The 26,515-nt window shown below is 45.4% G+C and overlaps 3 protein-coding genes across 4 annotated transcripts in view; 1 reads left to right on the top strand and 2 right to left on the bottom strand.

Moving 5' to 3' along the window:
- Positions 1–1,065: 1,065 nt before the first annotated feature.
- cbx1b (chromobox homolog 1b (HP1 beta homolog Drosophila)) lies at positions 1,066–3,958 on the bottom strand. 2 transcript variants are annotated; one of them, XM_080516894.1, is made up of 6 exons: positions 3,803–3,958; positions 2,487–2,568; positions 2,203–2,404; positions 1,962–2,115; positions 1,344–1,438; positions 1,066–1,261 (listed from the first exon to the last, which is right to left on the bottom strand). In XM_080516894.1, exons 2-6 carry the CDS (start codon positions 2,539–2,541, stop codon positions 1,120–1,122), a joined length of 648 nt encoding a protein of 215 aa, XP_080373020.1. In that variant the 5' UTR covers positions 2,542–2,568; positions 3,803–3,958; the 3' UTR covers positions 1,066–1,119. The 2 variants fall into 2 exon arrangements, with proteins under 2 accessions (XP_080373020.1, XP_080373019.1); XM_080516893.1 differs by having other exon boundaries at positions 1,067–1,261; positions 3,792–3,958.
- A 425-nt stretch (positions 3,959–4,383) lies between these two features.
- Positions 4,384–14,554, top strand: snx11 (sorting nexin 11). The gene is made up of 8 exons (XM_080517667.1): positions 4,384–4,491; positions 5,767–5,806; positions 5,998–6,084; positions 9,654–9,754; positions 10,373–10,468; positions 10,563–10,790; positions 10,973–11,573; positions 11,662–14,554. Exons 2-8 carry the CDS (start codon positions 5,783–5,785, stop codon positions 12,163–12,165), a joined length of 1,641 nt encoding a protein of 546 aa, XP_080373793.1. The 5' UTR covers positions 4,384–4,491; positions 5,767–5,782; the 3' UTR covers positions 12,166–14,554.
- A 564-nt stretch (positions 14,555–15,118) lies between these two features.
- The window catches only part of skap1 (src kinase associated phosphoprotein 1), a 40,013-nt gene continuing 28,616 nt past the window's right edge, over positions 15,119–26,515 (bottom strand). The window contains exons 12-13 of the mRNA XM_080516985.1: positions 16,976–17,078; positions 15,119–15,236 (exon numbers count right to left, since the gene is read on the bottom strand). Of these exons, the coding sequence (XP_080373111.1) occupies positions 16,986–17,078 (93 nt within the window). The 3' untranslated portion in view covers positions 15,119–15,236; positions 16,976–16,985. The remainder of the gene's footprint in view (positions 15,237–16,975; positions 17,079–26,515) is intronic.

Genomic DNA, 26,515 nt, shown 5'->3' with positions numbered 1-26,515 from the left:
CTTTGAGTTTGGATGTAGTTTCCAGAATATCTGCTGGCAATCAAGAATTGTTTTTGATTAATAAAGTGTTTTTATTTTCACCTGTGACTCTCGCGCTCCAGTTTTCCTTTGCTGTGATCATTTATTCGTAATCGGCCAGTGTTCACTCAACTGAATCCTAAAATTATACACAGGTTGTATTATTTTTTATCAGTTTAACTTGTTGGTTTCGTTCCGAGGATTTCACATAAAGAAAAAAAAAAAAGAAGGCAGTATTGTGGAATATTCAAAGTTTGTTTCAATGTTTAATTTATAACTAAATCTCAGCAAAATCAAACGGTTTAAAATGCATTTTGCAAAATTCTGATTCAAGTTGCTGAAGTCATTGTGCATTTAAATACAGCTCTTGGGACGCGCCCCTGTGTTTAGCCACGCCCCCTTTCCCAAGCGTTTAACCCGTCAATCAATACATTTGGGAGGCAAACATCAGTCAGTGGTTTGTTTGAAGGCAGAGGACACGGCGCTGTAACAAAACGTGGTTTATTTTCCAAAAACTTGACAAGCAAGACAGAAAGAAAAGCACTACAAAGATTACCAATCAACAAATCGGGCCCCGTTTACACACTGACAGCGATGTAGTTAGCATGCCGGGCCACGAGAGGGCGCTGTTGCTCGTTTTTTGTAATGAACCCTGACAGACGTGGCTCCGCACACCTTGTAAACAGACCCCCCCTTCCCCCCCTCCCAGTTTTTTGCGGATTCACTCATATTTGTCGTGGTGTAAACGGGGCCTTAGAAGAACGGTTTGGACCCTACATCGAACGAGTGTCTGAACGCGGAGCGGCGCGGCGCGGCCACGCAAAGCACGACGAGCCGAGCGGACACGACGGCGCGCCGGAGAAACGGAAAGCTTCACCTCACGGGGGGACGAATTTAAAAGCACGACGGGCGAGTGCCGAGCAGAGCTCCAGCTTATTTACAGTGAAAGTAGAATGGATGAGGAAGAAGTACACCGAGAACAACGAGTCCAAAGGCGTCCTGCTTGTCTCTGACCCCCCCCCCCCCCGACCCCGACCCCCCCTCCCCCCTCCCTTTGAAAGTATAATGAAATTGAAAACTACAGCTTCTCTGCGCCCTGTGTTAGTTCTTCTCCTCCTTCTTCTCGTCCTCGGACGGGTACGAGTGCCAGGTGAGCCGCTCCTCGTAGAAGGAGATGACGACCTGCGGACATTTCACGTTGGCTTCTTTGGCCGGCACCAGGTCGGCCTCGTCGGAGTTTTTCCTGCACGAGAGAGCGAGAGTCACACACACACACACACACACACACCCACTCACACACACAGGAAGCTGGACGGGCCACTGACCACTTCATGAGGAACATGAGTTCTCCCGTGGAGTCGGTGGCGCCGATGATCCGCTCCGGGTCCAAACCTCGAGCGAAGCCCCGCAGCTTCTCCGGCTGAGGAGGGAAAACACACCGCTTCAGGCTAACACACACACACACACACACACAGACACCAACAAACTACACACACCAGCGAGAAGCGACACTGGCCAAAAAAAAAAAAAGTCTCCGCTCGAAGAAAACAGACCAACAACGTGACAATTTAAAGGGAATAAACCTCGTAACCTCGTCTCGAAGATTGTTTTCTATCCGTTGTGCTTTTCTGGCTGTTCAAATCTGCACGACGACCTTGAGTCGTCCTTGTAGCAGAGTTTATCTTCTGGGGAAATAAAAAACTCCCCAAGACAAGTTTCTTCAGCCTAAAGCCTGTTAAGTTAAGTTCGTGTGAAAACGCGGTCGGACTGCGTCCGTGCTGCTTCGCGAGCCGGGCGAGAGCTGGACTGCAGGACATAAACCAGTCAGCAGCTGGCGGGACGGCTGGGCAGGAGAATGAACGTGGACTGAGGCGGAGGCAGGAGCTCTGTAGGGTTTTACAGGGAAGGAAACGGGAGCGAGGAGTCGGAGGGCGGCGACTTACGTCGTCTTTTTTCTTCTTGGCTTTGCTGTCGTCTCCGTCCGCCTCGCCGGGCGCCTTCCTCTTCCCCTCCTGCGCCGCCTTCTGGGACTGCAGAAACTCTGCGATCAGGTCCGGACAGTCCAGGTTGTCTTCCGGCTCCCACGTGTTGTCCTCCCTGTGAATTCAGAGCGCAAGGGGGTGGCGTTTATCAGCGGGGGGGGGGGCGGAGAGGCGGACGAAGCCGAGGTCGCCGAGGTCTCACTCTGAAAAGCCTTTCCACTTCAGGAGGTACTCCACTCTGCCCTTCACCACCCGCCGGTTCAGGACCTTCTCCACCACGTACTCTTCCTCCTCCTCCTCCTCCTCGGCCACCTCGTCTGGCTTCTTCTCCTTCTTCTCCGGCGAGGTCGTCATTTTGCCCTCGGTCGGTGGGAGGAGGGCCTGGGTGGCGTTTCCTTCGCAGCCTGGGGAAGGGGAGAAAGAGGCCGTGACTGTGGGTTCGGGACAGACAGACGTTTGGGGGGAATAGCGGTCCAGGTGTCCCACCTTCTGTGACGGCGGGGGCATCGTTAGGGGGCTCCGTGGTCAGGCTCATGCTCATCAGGTGGATCCGGGGATCAGCAGCTTCCTGCTCACCGGCAGGGGAAACATGGACGACAGTGAGAAACAATGCAAGACGACCGACAGCCGTCCGTTACTCGTCAACCATTAACGTCATAAACTCGCTGCACCGGCCGAGCGGAACGTTTCAACATATCTACAGTAGTAAAACTACAAAATTAGACTTTCAACTGAACGCACTGAGCAAAAGTACAAATTTAGCACTTTAATACAAAATCTAACACACAACCATCAATTTATTGTTTGTCTTCATGGAAAAAAACAAACCTGCTCTTACCAAAAATAAAGGAAAATTCATGTTTCATGATGCATTAATCAAAACTTCCTCCAGAAAGTGAGTGTTTGTCTCTCTATTTTTAAAGTAGAACAAAAGAAAGCAGTATCTGTAGTAAAAACAACAGCACAGAGACAATTTAATTCCTGTATGGAAACATTAAGACTACATATTCCTTTAATGTCAAATTTTCATTCAAAAATAATAAGAAAAAAAAAACTACTGCTACGAAAAGATAAATAAAAATGTTTCCACATAGGAATTAGGCAGAAATCCATTAAGTGTGAAAACAGATTGTTGTACTTCTATCCTGTTTGATCTATTTATTTACATCCAATATTTTTTTTGCTTCATGTCTATGATGCATAAACTAATATTACTCTCACTTCTCAATGTGTTTTGTGGTGTTGAGGCTGATGTTTACAACATGTTATAGACGTGTTTACAACATGTTATAGACGTGTTTACAGCACGTTAGCAATGCCGCAAACATGTTTACATGTGCAGACGCGACCGGGATGAACGCGTGAACCTCGTTCACGTCATCACGTTTACCTCGCAAAATAAAAACAGCCGCGTGCACGCGAAAGTGCCAATGTGGCCGCCGATCGTGCCCCAACGTGGGGAGAGACAGAAACACCTGGGGGGCTGCGCGATGGAGGCGTCAAGCCGCCGCGGCGGGACACGTTAAAGCATGACAAAGCCTCGGCGTGCGGCTCGCCGCCGCCTCCATGTTGACTCGGCGGCTCCCGGAGACGCAGCCCCACATGTGTGTCAGGTGAAAGCGTGAACATTCTTCCCGCACGCGGAGCCGCGGAGCGTTGGATCGAAGCGGCGCTCGTCTGGATCGAGCCGAACGTGTGGAGCTAACAGCGGCTAACATCACGCATGATCAAGAGAAACGACACGTTTAGAAAGGAGGCAGAGAGAGAGAGAGAGAAAAAACAACAACTCACCGATGACTTACTGATCGGATGGTTTTAAAGTTGGCTCAGTGCAGACCCCGCGTCTGGCTGCACGTCAGGCTGGAAAGTGTAAAAAATACCGCAGCACGAGCGTCGTTGTTTGTGTATTTGTTATTAAAACGGAGCCGTTAGCTCGACTCGGCTAAAATGTGTCGTTTCCGCCCCTTCGTCTGCTGGAGAAGAAGAAGGAGCCGGAGCGTCTGAACAGCGCCGATCGTGCAACGTGTGGATGAACCACAGCAGCGTCACACACTGGGAGCAGCTCCTTCCAGGGCGTTTACAGATCTACGGTGCCTGAACCGAGCTGACCGAACCGCGTCTGGATAAATCAAAGCAGCGAAAAACAATTAAACTATGTTTAAAAATATAGTTTATTTGCTCCCGAAAATGCGATTAAATGATAGACAATTTTCAAAAAATATTGAATTAAGTCTTTTTTTTTGTAACGTCCATTAGGCGAGCCCCGCCCCTCTTTTGACGTAATGACGTAGCCACATGACGCGAGCACGTCGCTGGCCGTGACTTGCGGAATGGAGACAGGAGCTGTCGGTGAAAACAAGCCTCCTCAGTGTTTCGCGGTTTCGTTCTCCGGAAGGGAAGAGACGTCGACGGGCAGGGGAGCACCGACACAGGCCGGCGGGACCCCGGAGCAGCGGCGGCGGCGGCAGCAGACGGCAAACAACCCGTGAAAGTGAGTCGAACTCGGCTCGTGGCTGCTGGTATTAAAGTGTCACCGTTCAGGCCACACAACTCAAACTGCTCTCGTTAAGTCTGATCCTTTAATTGCTGCTATTTTTTACCTTACGGCCCGTTTGTTAATGCTGAAGTTTAGTTTTATAGAAACTCCGGTGATGTAATGTGACGGAGTCTTGAACAGATTTCCTGGGTTTTACGTTCACAGCTGTTAGCGAGAACACTGAACTTTAAAGTGTCAATGAGGAGGAAAAGTGATAAAAGTGTTGGATGTTTGTGTGTCACACCTTTCATTAAGGCTTTTCTTGCTTGTGTTGGATTTTTAAAAGCATCTCTTTACTTCAATTTAACTCTTAATTGAGTGGCCACTCCCCTACCGTTTTGTTAGGTACACACGTGTAATCCTAAATGTATTTTATGGTCTTCTGTCGATTAGAGCTCATTTATCTCGTATTTCCTTTAGTTTTAAGTTTTTTTTGTCGTCTCATTATCTTTTTTGTGTTAAATTGGCTCTTTTATACCATCTGTATGGCCGTTTCCAGTCATTTTACACATCTGTCTAGTTATTAGGTGTCTCTCTGACTTGGTTTTGTCCTAATTTTCTGGTTTCTTTCCACATCTCTGTAGTAGTTTAATGTCTCTTTGTGGTCATTTTGCCCCTCTTTGTGTCATAATTGAGCCTTGCTATAGGATTACCTTCACTGAGAACTTTGTGTTCCATATAAATATACATTTCTATGTATTTTACCAACCTTTGGACAAAAACTCACTGGAATTGCAGACAATTTTCAGGGATGACTCGTCATCGTTTAAGGACCAATCGGTTAGATTTTGGTGTGTTAACAGCTAATCGTTTCCAAATAAACCCCCCCAAAAACTGCAATCTTTTATCGTAAACAAAAATCCCACACCATGATCAAACTACTTCAGTATGTGTCCATTCATCCATCCTCTTTACCACTTCATCCCAGCTGGCACACGGGTCAAAATATGTCTATTTACTGGCAATCGTATAGTTACTGCAATGCACCAACTGGAAAGATCTTCATCAAGACTGGTTTCTGAGTGTCTCTCTCTCATAGAAGAGAAAAGTGGTCAGTCTGAAGCTGCCATGTCGTGCCGGAGTTTGTGAAATGCTGACCAGCTCCTATTTTTCAGGGCGACTCAGCAGCTTGTGACCGCGCCGTAGAAACACTCGCACACATACGTGGCCACTTCACTGAACTATGTTCTCACTTTTCTGTTGTTGTCGTTGTGTTTTTCCCCCCCACAGTGCTGCACTCGGTAGGATGACCAGCAACAGCAAAGACGATGTGAGTCGGCAGCTGTGCTTTCACCCAGACTTCACTTTGACGACACACACTTCCACTCTCATGTCACAACGGCTCGGCTCGCACATTCCGAACGTTTGAGGAACTCCCTGCGTGTCGCCGCTGCTTCCATGTTGCTGGTTCAGCTGGAAAACCTCCTCAGCGTTTCTGTGTCCCGTGTTTCCTTCCTGCAGGAGTTTGTGGCTGTGCGGGTCCAAGATCCACGGGTCCAGAACGAAGGCTCGTGGAACTCCTACGTGGACTACAAGATCTTCCTACACGTGAGTCGGCGCGCGAAAGCTGAACAGCTGTTCTATTTCAATCATTTTGAATTCTTAAGCAAACGGCCAATTTGGATATAAGTATGTTTTTTCTTCTATTGAAATTATTCCTCCTTTCAGGTTTATTTGTGTAGCAGCGTTCGGACAGGGCCGAGTAGAAACTCGTGGAAAAGCTTCATTAGAGCAGTGTTTTTCAACCTTTTTGAGCCAAGGCACTTTTTTTGTTTGGAAAAATCTGGAGGCACACCACCATCTGAAAATGTTACAAATTTTAAACTCTGTAGCCTCTATTAGCAATATAAAGTCATTCTCATCAAAGTTTTATCAATCGGAATCAAATAAATACAGAAAAAAAGTATTTCCCAATGTCTTTTTTTAATTGTGACTCCCTCAGTGTGAAACCTGGACCTGATGGATGAAGAGCTGAGATCCTGGTTCACATTCTTCCTTTTCAAAAACTTCTCCATCACTGTCACTGACACAGTACTTTGATACAAGATGGTAGCAGGAGGTGGAGATTAACCAGACTGATGTCTGTCGGTTTCGATTTCACCGGTAAAGTTTCGTGCTGCCATCTAGTGGTGAAGAGTATTTATACATGACTACTCTGCGGCACACTGCTCTCACAGCTGACAGTGGCTCTGAGAGCAAATTATTTTTAGAAAAAAATGTGAAATTGGATAATTTCCCACGGCTCACCTGACTAGATCTCACAGAAACACCAGTGTACTGCGGCACAGTGGTTGAAAAACACTGCTTTAGGGATTCACATTGCTTCACAAGCTGCATAATAACGTGGTTTTTCTTTTTTTTTGTCCTCATATTGAGTCTTTGTAGTCTTTTGCGCCTCTTTGTAGTATATTTCTACAGTTAATCTTTTTATAGTCATATTCTCGTCTCATTTTTCGGTTTGCCCTTATTGTGGGTATTTCACATAGTATCTTGCAGTTTTAGGTCATTTCTGAGGACTTATTGTGTCTATTTGAGCCTCTTTGCCTGTTTTTCTCTCTGTTGAGAATCTTTGTGTTGTATTGTTGTCTATTGTCTGGTCGTTTTGCACATTTTATGTCGTTATTTACGACCATTTTATTTTTTTATTATAGCTGATCACATCAATGTTCAGATTTTGTGGTCATTTTGCATTTTTGCAAAAAACTGCAAAACCATGTTTGACGTCCCAGAATCCCTTGCGGCAGATTTCCCAAGATGGCATCAGTTCCATCAATACAGTTTAATGGCTGCAAATTCCTTTGATGTGATTGATTTGGGACACTATGGGATGGAAATGAGTGGTGGTGGTCTTGCTTTGGTGTTTCGGTTTATTCTCTGTGCAGAAGTGAAACGTTTTATAGGAAGTAGATTTTAACGTGTTTCTCGTGGACTAACTTTAATTAGAAGCAAGAGCAATAACGCTCTGGCTGTTTTACATCTCCTGATACTTTTGTTCTGCCTAATTTTTTAACCCCTTTGGGCTTTATTATGTGTCTTTGTGTAGTTTTTGCATTTCTTCATGGGTTGAATTCTTCTCTTCATGGTCAGAATGTTTTTTTAAACGCTCCCTCCACGTGACAGACAGAATCCGTCAGTGGCTCACGTGATGAGACGGTTGGTAGGACGTCTCGCCAGGTAAAACCTCCAGCAGGAAGCAGGAGCTCGTCTCCGGAGCCGTTCGGTTCAGCGTGTGTCTTCAGGCGTGTCGTTGCATTCGACCGATTGTTCATCCTGCGCCCGACTCTGCGGCGTTGTTGTGTGGGGAGGACGACGACGACGGGCAGGAATGCCGCGTCAGCGCTTTGGCCCGCCGTCCAGACGGACGTGTTGACTTGTGAAACTGAGACCAGGTGACCTCGCCTGGTCTCCCTTCACTTTGTTTGCTGTGGATTATTTATCGGTTCAGCTTGTTTTAGAGTTCGGTTTAGATTAAACACACGCTTCAGTTTTTTTTCACACTAAAAACGGGTCCAATCATTGTTCAGTGTTTCTTTCGCCGTTCAGCTAATCTATTGTGGAGCCAGAGAAAATAATGATGAGTCAGCTGGACATTTTTATTCTTTTTCCTACTTTTTGCAGTTTTACTTATTACTTTAGTTCCAATTTTTTACTACAAATACTTACTTCTTCTTTTTCTAACCTCTTCTCCTATTGGCATTTTCCTGCTGTTGGAGTCACAGCAGGGTCGTCCAGTGGTGTCATGCACCCTGTGTGGAGTTTGAATGTTCTTCGTGTGTGTGTGTGTGTGTGAGTGTGTGTGAGTGTGTGTGAGTGTGAGTGTGAGTGTGAGTGTGAGTGTGAGTGTGAGTGTGAGTGTGAGTGTGAGTGTGAGTGTGAGTGTGAGTGTGAGTGTGAGTGTGAGTGTGAGTGTGAGTGTGTGTCGCCGTTTCGTTTCACAGAAAACAAATCGCAGCAATTTTCCCTCTTCGCTAGTTTTACATTCGAAAAAGCCATCCGTCTCCCACCGATGTTTAATTCTGGTTGCAGGTGGCTGAACGTTGATCCATTGCGTGTCGCTGCAGCTCTAACGTGTCAGGTCGGAGGAACGGCTGCGGGGGAAATTAAAGAAATGGTGCCTGGGAGGCCGTTAATACTCCGACGTGATGATCTGATTGTAACGACGTGACTTCCGCCCACACAGCCGGTCGCTTTAATTGATTCCCGCCTGTCAAAGACGAGCCTGTTATGCCAACATCATTGGACTGTGTCACACGTTACCGCGGCTAATCTGACATGTGATGGAGCCTCGGTCGCCCCATCAGCTCCCAACAGCTGGAGCGCCATTCGCACAATGAATGAGGTCGATTATTGGAGCAAACTGTCACATTAACGGAGGCACGCCGTGTCGTTTTGGGCCTTTTTGTCTTCCTGTGCTGTTTGTGACTGTCGGCCGGCCGCCCAGAGGGTGAAATCTAACAACAGATTGCTATAGTTAGTTTGATTATTTTCAAAAGGGCTCATTTAAAAAAAACAAAAAAAACATCTGTTAGGAAACATTATTGCAGCGGATTAAATTCAGCGTCTTTGTTGGTAGAAGAACAATAATAATTTTTTTAGTGCATGTTCATATTATTTCTCTTCAGCTGACATCAGGTTGTAATCTATTACTGTTGAGTGTGGGAAAACGGCTTTAATCCCAGTTTCTACTTTCGTTGAATTTCCAATAATCTACACACATTAAAATATAGTCTTAATTTCTTCATGAAATGTCCAGAGGTAGGTGGAAAAGCACATACTTAAGCACGAGTACCAGATACTTGTTACTCTATGAATACGCAACGCATTTGTGTGTGAATGCTGTTTCTCACAATGCATTCGGTTTGTACTATATTTGTACTATAAGTGGCTTAATTAAATTCTTAAAACCGCCATCTGCAGCCTCGGTGTGGATAAACGTTGCCGTCGCCTTTATACGCAGGTATTAAAAGCTAAATAAGTCCTCAGAAATATGCACTCTAAATGAATGCGTGTCTATGTACTGGAACCGGGAGAAGAAATGTGGAGTTTGTCAGCATTTATAGGTTAACAAGCGTTTTATATAACTTCCTCTGCAACGTCGTGTGATTCTCTCCTTTCAGACCAACAGCAAAGCCTTCACCGCCAAGACGTCGTGTGTGCGCCGGCGCTACAGCGAGTTTGTGTGGCTCAGGAAGAAGATGCAGAAGAACGCGGGGCTGGTGTAAGAGCTCTGTTGTTTATGTACATGAACGTCGACGCCACCGTGTCGGTCAAAGGACACTTTTTTTTTCTTTTTTTTTTGTGCAACAGCGTGTGACAAATGCAAACAGAAGAAAAGCTCTCCTGCTTTAATAATCTGCAGTTGGAAGGATTAAACTGTGGAAAGACACAGACGCTTTGTTTTTACAGAGTCCAGGTGTCGTTTTAAAGACTCAGACTTCTAAAGTCTGAACAGGACTCCAGTGACACGTGTTTATTCTTTTGTTTTTATTTGTACCTGTCCTATGAAAGGCTGATTTGGCATTGTGATCCGGTTGCAAACACGATGGATGACGTAGCAGCATCTCATGAATATACACAAGTTGTCCTCACACACAGTGGATTAGTCCCAGAGAATCTGGTGAATTGATTTATTTCCAGTTTAGTTCACGGCCTCCACTTTAACCCTTTAATGGAATATATTGGTTAAAAACTGTCAGTAGACAGACATTCATCTACTAAGTTTGAAATCAAACCTATATTCATTAAATTTTAGATGAAAATGTATAATTTACCTAAATCTCTTGATGGTGTAAAAGCATTCAGCAGTTAGTCTTTTTTTTTTTCTGTTTGGTTACAGACCAGTACCAGACCTTCCAGGAAAATCCTTCTTCTCCTTCAGCAGTGAGGATTTCCTGGAGAGGAGGCGGAAAGGCCTCCAGGCCTTCTTGGAAAAGTTAGTTTTTAATCATTAAGCGTGCCTGATCTGTTACCATCTTAAGTGTTTGTGATCTGAACCTGTGTTTTCCTGTACCTGCTCGTCGCCGCAGGGTGGTGCACACCACGGTGTGTCTGTCCGACAGCCAGCTCCACCTCTTCCTGCAGACGCAGCTGCCCATCGGCCACATCCAGGACTGCGTGCAGGGCCACACGCCGTACTCCGTGACGGACGCCATCCTCACCTACGCCTCGTCCAATCGGGGACTGGCCCAGGCGCAGGAGGACGACGACGCCGTCAAGGACTCCAGCTTGACGGTTTCTTACGAGTCCATGGAAAGGTAGAGACGGCAAATCTGACCCTTTGACCTCCGCCTCGCGTGGAAACTGTGGGTGAAGCTTTTGATCGGAAGGCGGGAGATTTATTTGATCTGTGACTGTTGAGGTGTCACTGAGCCTCCGATGTGCAGAAGAGAGTGAAGTTGCCGTCATAAAGTAACGTCAATCTTCTGTCTTTGTGCAGCCCGGCTCTTCATCCACCCTGTCCACAAACCAACGAGGCGTTCAGCCCCGAGCTGCTCTCCTGCGGAGACCCGGACCCCCTGGACGGTCTACTGGAGCTCCGGGATCAGGACCCGGCTGAATCGCAGCAGACGGCGAAATCCTCCGTCAGAATCTCTCAGAGCAGGAACCACCTGGAGGCTGTGGTGGAGGGGGCGAGGTTTTATCTGGGCGAGAGCCTGGACGACACGCCGGGCCCGGAGGAACGGATCCAGCACAGCGGCCCCCGGATGCAGACCCCCGTGGTGGTGCACTCCCCCATGGGGGGAGGGGGTGAAGAGGGTGTGGACAGCGTGTTTGAGGACGAGAGCCACGAAGAAGCTCGGGAATCGGGAGGGAGAACTTCGGCTCAGCCGGACTCCGGGGAGGAAGTAAGACGTGAAGCGTTTGACGGCTCAATAGAGATTCTGGCTTTTAAAGACGACGCCTGTGAGGAGGAAGTGGTGGTGGGGGACGGCGACGCCGGCGCCCCCGAGGGGGGAGACGTCTGTTTGGAGCGGCTGGTTTTGGAAAATCGCATGTCGGGTGGAGAAGAAGCTCAGACCGAAGAGGAAACGCTCCAGGTGCGGTATTCACGTCTGTGGGGTTTGATCAGTGGAAGTGTGTCGGCGTGAAACTGAGCTTTTCTGATTTCTCTGTTCTCGTCTCCAGTCTGACGTAACGCTCAACGAGGGAACCTGCGACGACGACGCCGCTGAAGAAACACTGGAGGATTTGATCGGGACCGAGGGGGAGAGTGACGAGGACAGCCGATCGCTGCCGTCCTCCAACGGGAGCATCGTGAAGGTCAGCGACGAGGAAGAGGAGGAGGAGGAAGAGGAGGGCGCCTGCGAGGAAGCCGACCTCTCCATCCAGGCCGCCAACGGCTTGGTGAAGCTTCCCCCCGACGTCGTCCGGCGCTGGTCGGAGGCGGAGGCGTCCGGCGGCGGCTTCCTGGGCCTGCGGGTCAACGGCTGCACGGTGGACAAGCGGGACGAGGACGAGGACGTGGACGTGAGCTCGGCGGTGGGCGACGGAGACCTGACTGAAAACAGCGACATCAGCATCTTGGAGAGCAGCAGCCTGCCGGGACTGACTGACGGTCGGTGTCTGGAGCGGGAGGCCTCGCCGGGCCTGGACGCCGCGGACCTGCACCCGGAGGCCGAGGTGCTCTAGTTCAGCTCCGGGGTGTCAAAACTCCCGTCCACATACTGCTGTAAAGAGAGTATCGCTCAAACAACAATCTCCGGTTACTAAAATTCTATTTATTAAACGTTAAGTTTACAAACCAGCCCTGGACAGAATGAAAAATAAGTGCAATTTCAACATCATTTTTTTTTTTTGAAAGATTCCCCCCGGTTGTAAAACTGCAGCATTTCCCAGCTTTCTGTGGAATTTTGTTGCAACGGGGGTGGGAAAAAAAAGTGCTTTAATTCATATTAATTCAGTTTGAATCTGGCAAAGTTTTTCTGAAACGTCGTCTCCAGCCATGCTACCGATGTCCCTCCCGTTTCCACGGACTGAAATCATGAAACTCCAATCTTATTTCCTTCACACTGTACATGGACGCTCATCCGGCCGGTCAGTTTGAACCCCCCCGGGGGAGAGTTGTGGCGTCCCGACTGTAGATTTGACACCCCTGGTTTTATGGCTGCACCTCACCGTTGTGCCCTACGCCTCGAGCAGCGAGTTCCCCTTTGTGTGTCCAGACCTCTCAACCTCCACCTATATTGTACCGTTAAACAACAACTTGTCTTTTAATTTAACTTAAAGAATTACATTTACACTCAGGAAGGCTGGTTACTGGAGTTCAGTGTCCCTGACGCTCTGATTTTAGGTTTTCTTTAGTCAAAACACAGCAAGTCACTTTCTCACGGCCAGAGCGGGCCCAGTCAGTTTCATGACGCTTTTATTTTGAAGGTGCCTGCTCTTTTAGTTGGGGTGTTTTGGCAAATTGGAAGTGAGGAAATCAAAAAAAGGTTGAAATAGAGAGGGGTTGTTTTTGTTATTTCTGCCTCATGTTTGGATCTGAGTTGTTGTTTTATGGGACCAGCAGAGGGCGCTCACGTTCAGTTACATTTTCGATAGGTATTATCATGCACTGATTAAAAAAGGACCCATTTCAATAACAAATTATGAGGACGGAAGACACTTGAATTAAAGGGTGTATTTGCTCTTTTTAACCCTGGATTGACACACAGCTGAAATCTAAATTCATACCAGGAAACCTTTTAAAATGATGCTCGTCTCAGTTTTACTCCCTTTTAGTGCAGCCGTGAAAGAAGAAGTCAGTTGAAAGGGAATTCATTGTGAAAAAGCAGTTTTAATTTGACATTTCTAGTCTGAGGACGGCTGAAGCTGCACGATTCTCACAGACGGATAAATGTGAAAGGTTTCTTTTCAGAGGAATCGGGACAAAGCCACTGGTTTTCATTCGTCCTCAGTTGATGGGAGGTGAATCGTGTTACAGTTTATTATCAGAGGCATGAAAGAACCAAAAATCTTCACTAATAACTTTTTCACTTGGTGTTGATTGGTTTCACGTCTCATTCACCTTCATTGTCTTCTGTGAATCTGCACCGTTTTATTCTTGTGTGTAAAAGAGAAGCTGGTTTAAACTAAACTCCAACCTGCTGCTTCATGTTTTTTTGTTTAATTTTTTTGTTGTCTTTATTTTGCTTCAACTGGAGTAACTTTAAACTCTGATGCAGTGCAGACGAATCATCTCAACTACAATACAGTAAAAATGCTGATTTTCCCTTTAATTCAATTCAAGTGAGACTTCTTTATATTTTACATGTATTACACATAAACTGAACAATTTAAAGCATTTTTGTTTAATTTCTTAAGATCTTAGATTTTCTTAAAATTATAAACAACAAACTAATTTCTGTCTTTCGTTTTTACTCATTTCTGTTCATTATTTAGTTTTTAAGATCGGATCGGGTGCGTCTAAAATCCTTGAACATTATTGGAAAGTTACTAGATTGTCTAGTTGTTTGTTCAGTCATACCTCTAAAGTGTTGCCATTTTTATTTTTAATTTACATTTTGTCATTTAGGCTTTTAATGGACAAAAGTATTTTTAATTATAGCGTAAATCTTCATGACTTTAGAGCTAAATTCTTTAAGGACAAAACAACAAAACCTCAAAATATTTCAGTTTGTGTCATAAATGTGAATTGAATGATGGGAAATTAGTGTTTTTTATTGTATTGAACCATGTTTGCGGCTGCAGTTTGACCTAATCCTTGTTTCCAGACACTACTACATTCATTTAAAAGGGACCCGGAGTTTATTGTGACTTTAGTATCGCGCTGAAGCTTCCAGACGAGCCGTTAAAGAGAAATGGAGTTTTGACATCTACCAGCTTTTAGATGGCATTTCTGGCATTTCCTGATTTCTTTGTGAACACCTTCCCGTTTTCTAATTAATTCTATTGATGCAAAGCTCTTTCTTTCAACGTGACCTCATGTTTTATGCTGTTGAAGGTACTGTTGACATCCATGTATATATATGCACACTTTCACCTTGTTTTACTTTGAATAAATATTTTTCTTCCTCAATCTGCCTTTTATTTTGTTGTGAATCTCATGTTGAAATGCTGCATTAACTCTGCCCTCTAGTGGCTGAAAGTCAACACTGCGTTTACCTCAGTAATGAAGACGTCAATTTGTGTGTTTTGGATTTCTCAGGAGGAAAATAAATGTGAGTTAAAAATGGCACTAAATGTCTTAAATTCAAATATAAATTAGAATCAACAATCTGATCCCATGAGGACAAATGATCAAAAGTGAATAAAGCCGTTATCTTGGTTTTCTGTGTGTTAAATTAATAATCAGCTATAAAGGTTTACTCACAGGAATACATATTTGGGAACATGAACAGTGCAGAATATTCCTCTTCCATTTCTTTTCTGGCTTCTCTCAAATGAAACCAAGTCTCCCGTTCACCCATCCTAGATACGCATTTTTATAAAGTGTAGAAAACTACCCAGAACGGCTCCTTGTTCTTCCTGAAACTTCCCAACTCCGCGGAGCATTTGGACAATAATGAACATGTTTGTAATATTTAATCTGAATTAAAAAAAGTCAAATTAAGGAGTCGATCAGGTATGTTTACTGGTGAGTCCTGTGTCTCCCTCAGATCCTCTCCAGTCGCTGCGCCTCCAATAAAAGTCCAGCAGGGGGCATCATCATGATCAGACCGCCTGGACCAAGTCCTGGATGTGGGTTGGGGTTGTTGGTTCTGCTGGGAGGTGCATCGGGTCAGGGAGCCAGGATCTTTTACCTCCTTTCACAATGTTCAGTTACAAGACGTGTATCAAAGATTTAAATTTAAGAGTTTAACAGGAAGAGCTGGTAATAAACAGGTTTTTACTTCAGCATCAATCTGCACACGACACTCCTCCAGCTGTAACATGAAGAAATATTTAAATGCACTTGGTGAGTAAACGACACATCACGGCTGCTTTTATTAATGGATCATGTTGTGAGAATCAAGAAAGAGGCTGAAAGAAAGTCGTTTCAAAAGCATAAATATAACATCAGAAGAGATGTTAAAACAAGACATTGATGGTTCTGTGCACATCAATATGATTACTTGACTGTAAAATCACAGCTTTTATCAAGGGAATCATTATTTTGTGGCCATTGAAAATAAACTAAAAAACTATAGACTGAACAGACTGAAAAAAACAAAAAAACATTTCAATTGTGTCTATTTTAGGGTCAATTTTTGTCTATAACGTTTAAGTTGTGCAGTTTTGTGTATTTATTATGTTTGTATGGACTTTGTCGAGGATTAGAATGAAAACCAGACATCTGCATGACTACTGATGAATGATTTGAAGAATTACTGATCGATCTTAAGAAGCTGAGATATTTTTGAAATCAAGTTTCAAGTGATGAAATTAAGACTGATGCAAAAACGCGAAAACGTCTCTTCTCGTGCTGAAAGTGGAATATCTCAGCAAACTGCAATTATTACTTTGGTAAAAAAAGTTGCTTTTAATTTCATGTTATATTTTAGTCACATCATTGAAATTATTAATTCATCAATATTCATGCAAGTGTTTTTTTTAATATTTTAATGGTTTCTGTATGAACATTAATAAAAGGCTTAAAAACAAAAATGAAAAAATGTATAAACAATCAAATATTGTAAAACAATAATTGACACTAAAATAGACACAATATTTATAGTTAATTGATAGTAAACCAATATTATTTTAGCATGTCAATTTTAAATTAAGACACTTTTCTTTTTTCCAATTATTATTTCTTCCTTTTTTAAATGTATGGCCCAACACACCTCAGTCCTCTTTAATTCATCCTTTAATCGGCTGGATTATCAATCAGAACTTTTCTCATTTTTGTTAACTGCTTACAAAACATCAGAAAATACTCCTAAAAGGTTGAAAATGGATTAAAATATCAGAAATACACAAACAGTAGCCATTAATATTAATATTGAACCACATTTAGCTGATTAAGTTCCGCCCTCTGAATTAAACCCCGAGTTTCGCCCATTAGTTCAGTGGGTGGGGGATTTCTTAAAAGTGCTGCAGCAGATTTACAGTCTCGTGGGATTATCAGACGGATCTGTGTGTGACATTTATGATCGGATGTGTCAGCAGCAGCAGCAGCGGCGGCGGTGCTGTAAGAAACAAAACAAAAAAATAAGCGCTATCAGAGAAAAGGCGCATTAATAATTCAGCCTTCATTTGAAGCTGGGCCCCTCTTCCAGTATTAGGGAATAATTTTCTTAAATAGGACAAGTGACGCCGTAATCATGCTTTGGTTGCATGTATTTATTCTCACCCGCCGCCCATTGCAGGGCTCGGATCCCTTTATGCAGTACTTCTTCCAGCCAGCAGATGCCATAAATGGCAGGTCAACGACTGGATGAGTACCAGGGGGACAGTTTCTGTGTATTAGGCCACAGTAATGGTCCATAATGCTGATGATAAGAGAGTGCCTGGGTACCTGTTGGAGCTCAGAGGATGTAGGCAGGGTGCAGGTAGTCCTTGGGGACGATGCCCACGGTGCCGTTCAGCTCTCCAACCCACCAGCCGTGAATGTTGTACTCCTGCGCCCGCAACGAGCAAATAAAGAGCGTTAGGTCTCCCAGTGGGCCGCGGGAACCAGCAAACGGAGCCGGATCCAGCGCCAATCTCACATTTTTATTTGATTCCACACTGCCGTTTGTCCCGTATTATTAGCACAAGAACAACCATTCCAATGATTTGAACTGCAATTATACAGGAGGAGGGCCCCGGCCGGATCCTGTGGCCACTAAAACACTGAAGCTATCAGCTTAACCCTTCGGTGGGCCGCAGACTCAATGAGGTATTATATATGGCCTTGCTTCCCATTTCTTACAAGCAAACTGTGGTAGAGTGTTGACAATGACACACTTCATGAGGGCAGTCAGACTCATTTCAGCTCCGGAGCCTCATGGAGCCCAACAGGACCTGAATGGACCGATAACCCGCGTATATAAACTACACGGGCTCTCCAAAAACGTGTGCATAGTTTGATCTTGTAAAGAGTTTGTTCAATGTGAACATTTCCAAAATGTGTTGCTGCATTCCAGCTAGTTTATCTCCGCTATTTGATGTTTAATCTCTCAGTGCGACGTCTTATTTTAGAATTACAGCAAACGTCTCCTCTACGACCATCAGGCTGGCCGGCCGGAGCCTCTCGCTCTACTTTGTTTTGCCAAAACAGCCTTATATCGTCGGACAGGAGAACACAGCTGAGATGAAGCCGTATTTATTGCTTTTGTCTTAAAAATGTCACAAAAAATCTTGAAATGGTCTCCAGCAGCGCGCTTCAGTTGTTCAACGAGCGCCTTGTGAAGAGTTAAAAAACGCCTCATCTGTGACACAAAGTCAACTACAGGAGGAAACAATCTGATCAAACCAACCAGGTGTCGTTTAGCCGGAGACATTTAGGAGCTCGGCCTCCGGGGTTTTCATTAAAAATGAAGAAAACAGTAAACAAGGCTATGGAGAGGGAGAGCGTTTGGAATAAAATGGCTCATAACCGCAGCTGGCCTGTTACCCCCAGAATAATTATCACCCGGCTTCATTTCTTCACTGTGATTAAAAAAAGAAACACACCAACAAAAAAAACAAAACATTAATGAGCATTTACTGTAAATCCAACTTCTAAATTATTTTCTGACAAGAGGCGACACAAAAAGTGACGATTATGAAATTATTCTTTAGCACTAACTATTTTTCATTTTTGTTATTTTATTTAGTTTGACGGACAAAAACTGTGAACATAAATTACAATATCCCCTTAGAAATTAACTGAATTAAGCTTAAATAAAATTTTAATCTGGAGGAAACAACTCAGATCAAAATCTGATTTTGGGCAGGAATTAGTTGATGTTATCCATGTATATTATATTGTACAGGATTTTATTATATTTCAGGAGAAATTAATGTTTTTATTTTATATATTCAGTTATTTAATTCATAACAGTTTGTTTCAAAATAACACTTTAGGCTCGAACATAAAAATATAACAAATTATCCATCTTAAAAACCAACCAGGCACACGGATGAACATGACATCCTTTCACATGTCTGATATAATATTCCTATAGAGAGATATGAGGAATACATTATAAATTCACTACCGAACTGAAAGGTTTAGGAAGAAAATAATCTCGATTGCCTTCATGTTGCATCTCAAAGATAAAATATCCTCAATTCGATTAAAAGACGATATTATTTAACGGTGGCAGTATTTCACAGCAACCGTGGAAAAGCTGAAAATGCAAATATTCATGTTTGCAGGTGTACGAACGCCCAAATCAGTTGGGCTTCTGACTGGATCGATATTTGTCCGGAGACCAGGGCGACGCTGAAGCCTGAAGGAGCCCGGAGGAGCCCCGGAGCCCCCGAGCGCCTCCAGTCTGTCAACATCACACAAACTGTAAGGACACGGGCACAAACACGCCGTGACATTAAAGGTTCCGCTCCTCCACCGGCGGAGGGATGAGGCCTGCGGATAACGAGCGGCGGGGACAAATGCAGCGCTCAGACGGGCGATAAGACAACGACACTCAAGTGTTTCCCGCAGCACAAACAGGTACCGGCAATAAGCAGATTGTCCGCCCAGGCCTCGCCGTGCCGCCCCCCCCCCCCCGCCCCCCCGCCGGCCTCACTGACAGCTCCACTGCTCCTGGCTCCCTGACAAACAGACAATTCGCTGAGTGCAAGTTGGGTCCGAAATGGCCCTTTTTTTTATGCTCCCCAGAAGACCGCGGCCGGGAAAAGCCCGGTTGCGCAAAGCTGGCCCCGGTTCCTATTCGAGGGCCCGCGACGGGAAGAGGAGGAGGAGGAGGAGGAGGAGGAGATGGGGGAGAGACAGACGGAGAGAGGGAGTAAAACAGTTTTTTCTCTCCCTCGGGGGCGTCGCAGCACTATTCCAGCGACCGGAGTGACAGAGAGTTTTATTTATCTCCGCCGCCCATCTGTGCAGTCGGTCTCAAATTCTCCCTGAGAAAGGTCTTTTGGATTATCAGCGCCGCCATTTTAATACAACTGCTACATCACGGAGTGGGTGCCAATGGCGGTGGGAGTCTGTCAGGCGTGCAGAGTCCATCTTCCTCACTCTTGAAATGGGTTCATCCAGAGTACACCTGCTGTAATAGGGACATTGCAAACGACGTGGAGGGTGAATTACCCAAATGACAAAAACTATGCAAACTCCTCCGTGCCCCCCGTTCCTTCTGTTTGTCGTCTCTTTCACTTTGTGTTTTGGGGGGGGGGGGGGGGGGGGTTGATTTGTTTAGCTGTGATTTCGTACGCGGAGGGGGGCGCGGGAAGAGAGAAAAAGGGCACATTTTGGGGGCTCGTGGCGGCGACGCCGCCGACGAGCTGTTAAGTATTCAGGCGAGGTGGGAGATGCGTCGAGGTTGAAGAAAATCAAAGTGTCCCCTGAGCGTCAGACTTCTGGGAAATGGCTGGTTTTGTCTCATTAAGAAGATGTAGCGGCACACACTTTGCATCTGCACGCGCACACACACACACACACACACACACACACACACACACACACCCAGGAGTCTGTGTTTGCTGCGACAACCTGGCCGAGTGCAGGGGAGCTGAACAGCGCCGTGTCGTGGCGGCTGCGGCGCGCTCACTCGCTGACCTCCCGGTGACTCCTCCACCGAGTGCGTGGAGGGAGGCGAGGGGGGTTTGGAGGTGGTGGGGTGGGGTGGGGGGAACGGGTGTGGGCGGGGCCGGCAGCTGAGAGCGGGTTGCCATGACAACACCTGCAGTGTACCGGCGCGATCGTTTATTTACCACTCAGGGGGCTGGCTAATGGTGGCATCCTGATAGGCCCATCGCTCACGTTCCCGACCGGAGGACAGATTGACAGCTCGCCGAGCCCGAAGCGGGGGGGGGGGGGAGGAGGGAAGGTGACTCCAGGTCCACCTCAAAACAAAAACACCTCTTTAACACCCGTCTGCAGCCACTGAAAACACACCTTCTATCACAGGGGGGCACGAGCCTGAGCGGACCCGGCCGGCATGCCCCCCGTTTTCCACCCTTTTCTCGTCACACACGTACAAACACCTCACAGATGAAGTGTGTATACACACACACACACACACACACACACACACACACACACACACACACACACACACACACACACACACACACACACACACACACACACACACACACACACACACACACACACACACACAATCCCAAATGCATACAAACTAGGGGGAGTGCTAATAAGCCTGACACATGAGGCATCTTTCCTCGGCCACCAGCTGACTGAGGCAGGCCTTGGGCGTGATGGAGCGCAGGAAGTCTCTCATTGCCCTGCCGCTGAACCCGCCGCCTGGGTGTTACAATCTCTCCCTCCCCATTTCCACTCCCCTCCTCCCCTCCTCTCCTCCTTTTCCTCCCATTCCCGTCGTCCCCATCCCTCCTGTAAGCCGCCTGCATCCTCTCTGTTTTTACTCCTTCTCCTCCTCCATGTGGACCCACTGCAGCTCTCTGCAGTTCCTCCATCACTGCTCCCCTGATAAAGAAACATGTTCGTTTTCCAACGCAGACAATGCGCAACCCGCCATCCTGAACCTCCACGCCACCTCAAACCATGTCGGGGACAAAAAAAAACAACAACAAATAATTTGACTGAGGACGCATAAAAAATGTGTGATCCCGTTGAAATCCATGCAGAAATATAGACGACAACTCAGCATAACCACAGATGGAAATGGCTACTTAGCGTCCACTTTTTTTTTCCAAGTGGGCTTTTAATTAAATCAGTGAATTGGTTTCAAATTGGAAACATGACAGAGCATGAGAACGTTTGAAAATATCTCAGGGACGATGAGATTTAATAAAAAGAAAAACCTACTCGCTCCTTTCTAATGCACGCCTGGGATTACAGATAGCTCCTTAACTTAATAGCAATTTAAAGTGGATTTGTGTATGCCACTGAGTGTCTGTAATGATGGCTGTTTACGCCGCCCCTCATTTATAATAATTAAGCAGAATGGATTGGGGGGTGGGTTGCTCGGACGGCGGTTCTGGGCTATTGGCTTGGGCTGAATAATGACCTACTGTAGTTGACCGGGGGATGACCGCTGCCTCCTGCATGACCCCGAACCCCAGACTCACCCCCTGCTACTTTGGGTGGTAAATAGGATGTCTTGCCTGTCTATAGCGTCGTGGTGTCTATGGCCACAATAGCAGCTAGGGGTCTTTAAATGGGTGTGTGACAGAGAAAAGGAGCAAAGAGAGGGGGACAGGAGTTCACACAAAAGAATAAAGGGATCCCCCCCCCCTCACACACACTCTTTGTCTCTCTTGCTTGACTTTTCCCATCTGATTGTTCAGCCCACTCTTTCCTTTTCTTCAGGCCACATTCAGTTAGTGTGACCTTTGGGCAGCGGGCCAAAGTAGTATGTAAAACACAGAATAATCCTGTTATGACCCCAAAGAATCGGAAAGAATTTGAGCCTTTTACGCACCAAAGAATTTCTTACTTACATTTTTTTTTTGTAAATTAGAATTTGATTTTTGGATGACTATAAATCAAAGTAAATAAATCTACACGGCTGTAAATCAGGTTTTAATGTTTGTGTAAATGATCATAAATTAAAAAAAAAAAAAAAAAAAAGAACTAAGAACCACCACAAGGTGTCAGTGGTGTCCACGTTGTCATTGTCTCCGACCTGCAGCCGAAGCTGAACACTGAAGCTTTGCTTTGCTTTGGGAGCAGCAGCGGATTGGCCGGCCTGTCTCCGCTCTCCGAGGGTTCTGGTTGGACGGTGGATGCAGGAGGAAGAGAGGGGAAAGGTGGCGGCACCGACACCGGCACCGGCACCGGCACCGACACCGGCAGCGGCGGTGGCGGCGCCTGCCAGTTTTAAAGGACCCTGGAAGGGTTTGTGGCCATAAATCTCTTCCCACTCCATCCCGCCGTTCCCCATGAGTGCCTGTGGGAATACAGGAATGTGACAGCTGACCTGTAGAGCCTGTAGTGTCGTTTGATTCAGGATACATAAATTAAGAGGGCAAGAATGCAGGACAACCTCATGGTTCAGGGAGAAAGTACACAGGTATTACACACGTCAGGCAGAAGTGAAAGGATAGCTTTTAGCTGATGCCATAAATTAATAGACACAGCCGTCTGTAAACCGTACTACTAACACTTCTGTGCATGATACAGACAAGCGACAGTATATCACGATTAGCTTGAGCAAAGTCAGCAGGGCTATCAGGATTATTGAGGTCGTTTAATAAAACAAACTGTAAAAGGTAAGAAAACACAAATAAATATCAATTTGTTTGAACCCCTTTTATATTGGAAATCACCACATTTGCAGCATTTATTTGTATTTATTGTGTTTTCTGTCGGGTATTGGTGTTATACTATGCATACATACATTCACTTTAATTTATTCTTCTGTATTAATGTTTCACCACTACATGACAGGTGTAACATTTTAAGGCTCCATTTTCCAGTAAATATATTTTCCCCTCCCAGAATCTGGTTTAATAAACATGACGTGAGATTTTGGTTGTTGGTTTGTTGGAGGTTAAAGTTATTTCACAAAAACCGTGACGCCGTGTAGAAAATATAAGTCGCTGTCATCAACCTGCTTTTGTTATTTTGTTTGTACCTTGTTATCTCAAAGTGAAGCAATATGTTTATTGTCATATGTGCAGGAATATAAACACACAGTTGATGTTTTCTTCTTAAAGCCTCACTAGTGAAAATACCATGTTGGTAGCTTTCACATTTCTTCCAGCTTATGACAAACCAACAACGGAAACATTAGCGGAGACGTACTGTAATGCATGAATGAATAGGGTGATTTGTAAAATGATGGCAACACTGCTGCTTCATACTTATGATAAGACCATAAATTACACGTGTATTCATAGTAAATAGTCGCATTAGTACAAGACAGAAAAACAATTAATCGATACTGATATTGCAACTGTGGTATTTGCCAAAGTTGGTCGAACAAATAGATAAATATTTGTATTTTCAGTGTATAGTTGTTGTTGCAATGACCTTAATAATCCTGCAGACTTTGGGTCAGCTAATTGTGACGTGTGACACACTCCTTCATTTCACTTCTGTATCACACAGAATGTGTTTGTATGTATGAGGACTTGCAGCCTGTATAATGAATAAAGTTTGAAACAGTAATGACCTAAAGCAGGGACGGAAAACTTCCATCACGGCGAGGCCACGAAAAATTCCTCCTGTCGACCAGCGGGCCAGATTATTACTGACTGTTTAATGATGCATGACAGTTTGGAACGTCTAATTAAATGTAAAGCAATAACTGCATGGCTGTAAATTAAGCTAATTGAATCAAACGCATGTATTTGATACTTTTCTACCTTAAAATTCAGTTAGGTTTACAATATTTAAGGAATAACGGCAAACGATATTCAAATGTGGCTAATTGACCTTCCTCGCTGCCTCTCCATTTTGGGGAATTATGTCGCCCAGCTGCCCACTTGATCGTAATATTTTTCTTTTAGACTAATATGGCCTGATTTAGTAAGATGCTGCATAAAGTGCTACGTAAATTTCACGGTCACGCATGCGGATTGCAGTTTTGGTTTGCGTGTGTTTTCCGAGTGATCGACGAAGGATACCATCAGTGCCACCCACGTGCAGACAGGAGGATTCAAATGAGGGCTTTGCATGCATTATTTCCTGCTTTCACCACGGAGTGATGGGATGGAGCGCTGAGCCCCTGCGAAGCGCACGGTGAAATGTGACACCGTGGAGTTGGACGCGTTTGTGGAGAAAGTTATCAAACACATTGGAGCCCTGCAGTAAATAAATCTGAAGATTATCTGTCACAAAGTCAAAGCTGTGGGATAGAAAAATAAAAAGCATCGCAAGAGATTTGGAAAATATTGCAAGGGCCGAGAAGGGTGACAACGCAGAAAATATCTGATAATAAAATTTGGGAGGAGCTAACTGAGGAAGCGGCAGAATCTCGTCCTCGTCTTGAAACAAATGCAGTCCGAAACAATGCAAATGCTTTCAGACATTGTGAATCACTGCACGTTGTATGTTATCCTATTGGTGGATCAGCGTGTAACATCAAGTCTACACTTGTTTTCATGAAGACAAACTTCTCGTAAACCAGACAGTTGTTTCTCTTCAAATAGATTATGCTGCAAAGTGAAGATGTGTGTAAGCAATCGCAGAAAATTCGAGTGTGATACTGCAAAAAGACCATCGCTTGGTAGAATTTGTCAGCACTTGGTAAAATGTCACTGTAAAGCTATCGTGTGCTTTACAAAATATAAGCTTGTAGAAATGAAATGCGGGAACAAAAAGGGAAAGAAGTGGGAGGATGGATTTCACAGTTGTTTTTCTACGTCGTGTGTGTGCGGGCCGGGCGGCGCTGCAGAGGGAAGGTGAGCGGCTGCAGGAACCCGCAGCGGAGGCAAACAGCCAGATTAATAATCCCAAACTAATGGGATTCATATGAGTGGTGAGGTTACTAATATATTTACTTTGTCAGTGATACAGAAACGTGCACACACACAGCAACTCACAAGGGGGGCTGGGCACACAAATACAGTAAAAATGCCCCCACTTTACAGTAAGTGAGGGATCAATAATGATGGATGAGGGCCTTTTATACAATCGGCATGTTCTCCTCAGTTCACAGCCATATGACACCACGCCTGTGGCTATCCCATTCTGCACTTCAGCAGTCAATCACATCCCCGCTTTAAAAATAACAGTTTGTTAGCACCATTGATTTAGCACTTAGAGCGTGTCCTTATTACCTTGTAATTATGGTCAGTGTTGACATAACAGCACAGACAAGCAGGCCTCCCACCCTCTGAGAGAATTTATGGGCCCTGCTTTTATTACGGCCATTTCGTGTGTCTGCGTCCCCAGTTAAGCGACAGACTTGAGTTCTAGCCAAGGGCCCGTATTTCACTCATCGAGGTCAGGGTTCTCAGGGATCCCCCCCACCCACCCCCGTAAAAACTGAAGAGCAGGCCGGGTCCGCGGCGTCCACACAGAAGACACGGGGAAGCCCTCCCCGAGGGCTCGTTAAAATAAATCGCCGATTACGAGCTATAATCCAAATAATGCTATTCATGAGGGGAATGCGACGCCGTTAGGACACACACAAAAAAAAAAATAGGACACGGGTAGTCGTCACAGAAAGCCAAACGTTGAGGAGGAGTTGGGAGATCACCTTTAAATAATTTACAACCTGACCCTCATTGTGAGTCCATTAGAAGATAGTGAAAATACTCTCTTATAGTGTGTCACTGTTATGACTTTAGCTTACAGCTTGACAAAACAAGAGTCATCTGTGCCATTAGGACTGTGAGACACAACAACCGAGTCCTGCCTCCGACCTGGACTTACTTTGCTTTTTTAAGGTTTTCAGTGAAGCAGTAATCTGATCTATACTGAGCAAAGTAATCCGCGGAGCGAGGCCGAGGCAGTGTGAGGCGGACCTGCCGGCTCCCCTTTGTTTCCCGCCGGTGCCAGGCCTTCGTCATCGGCGGGTGAAAAATGAACATGGCTGTTTTGACATTTTCGCCTATCAAGCAGCGCGCGCAGACAGAGACGGCTGGCATCTCATTTATCCGCCACTGCCACCAGAGCCGCAATTAAAAGTCCATCTTCTGCGGAGGACATATTTCACCTGCAAGTTATCTGCTGTTACAAAACACCAGGCTCGTATTCCTTGCAGGCCAACACTGGCAGAGCCTGGAACTTTCACTCATTTAATTTACTTTAAACACGCCATCCGTCCATCCGTTCATTCATTCATCCATCCGCCGTCTGAGCCAGTTCATCTAACTGAGGGTCGCAGGCTGCTGGGTCAACAGTCCATCACAGGGAAAATGTAGACAGGCAGTTTAGAGTCACCAATTAATTTCAAATATATGTTTCTGGAGAAGCCAGAGACGAGAGACGCACACAGGGAGAACATGCACACTCACAAACAGACCAACCTGTGCT

The sequence above is a fragment of the Blennius ocellaris genome (assembly GCF_963422515.1).
Source record: "Blennius ocellaris genome assembly, chromosome: 21".
NCBI classification, from domain to species: Eukaryota; Metazoa; Chordata; class Actinopteri; order Blenniiformes; family Blenniidae; genus Blennius; species Blennius ocellaris.
Note: the sequence above shows the minus strand (reverse complement) of the source record. Positions and strands in the feature narration are given on the sequence as shown.

Coding starts and splice junctions, on each gene's coding strand:
- cbx1b (XM_080516894.1), bottom strand. CDS start 2,541: ATGAGCATGAGCCTGACCACGGAGCCCCCTAACGATGCCCCCGCCGTC. Junction 2,116..2,202: donor AAGTGGAAAGGCTTTTCAGA/GTGAGACCTCGG, acceptor CTGAATTCACAG/GGAGGACAACACGTGGGAGC. Junction 1,262..1,343: donor CTCATGTTCCTCATGAAGTG/GTCAGTGGCCCG, acceptor TCTCTCGTGCAG/GAAAAACTCCGACGAGGCCG.
- snx11 (XM_080517667.1), top strand. CDS start 5,783: ATGACCAGCAACAGCAAAGACGAT. Junction 10,791..10,972: donor TCTTACGAGTCCATGGAAAG/GTAGAGACGGCA, acceptor GTCTTTGTGCAG/CCCGGCTCTTCATCCACCCT. Junction 11,574..11,661: donor CCGAAGAGGAAACGCTCCAG/GTGCGGTATTCA, acceptor TCTCGTCTCCAG/TCTGACGTAACGCTCAACGA.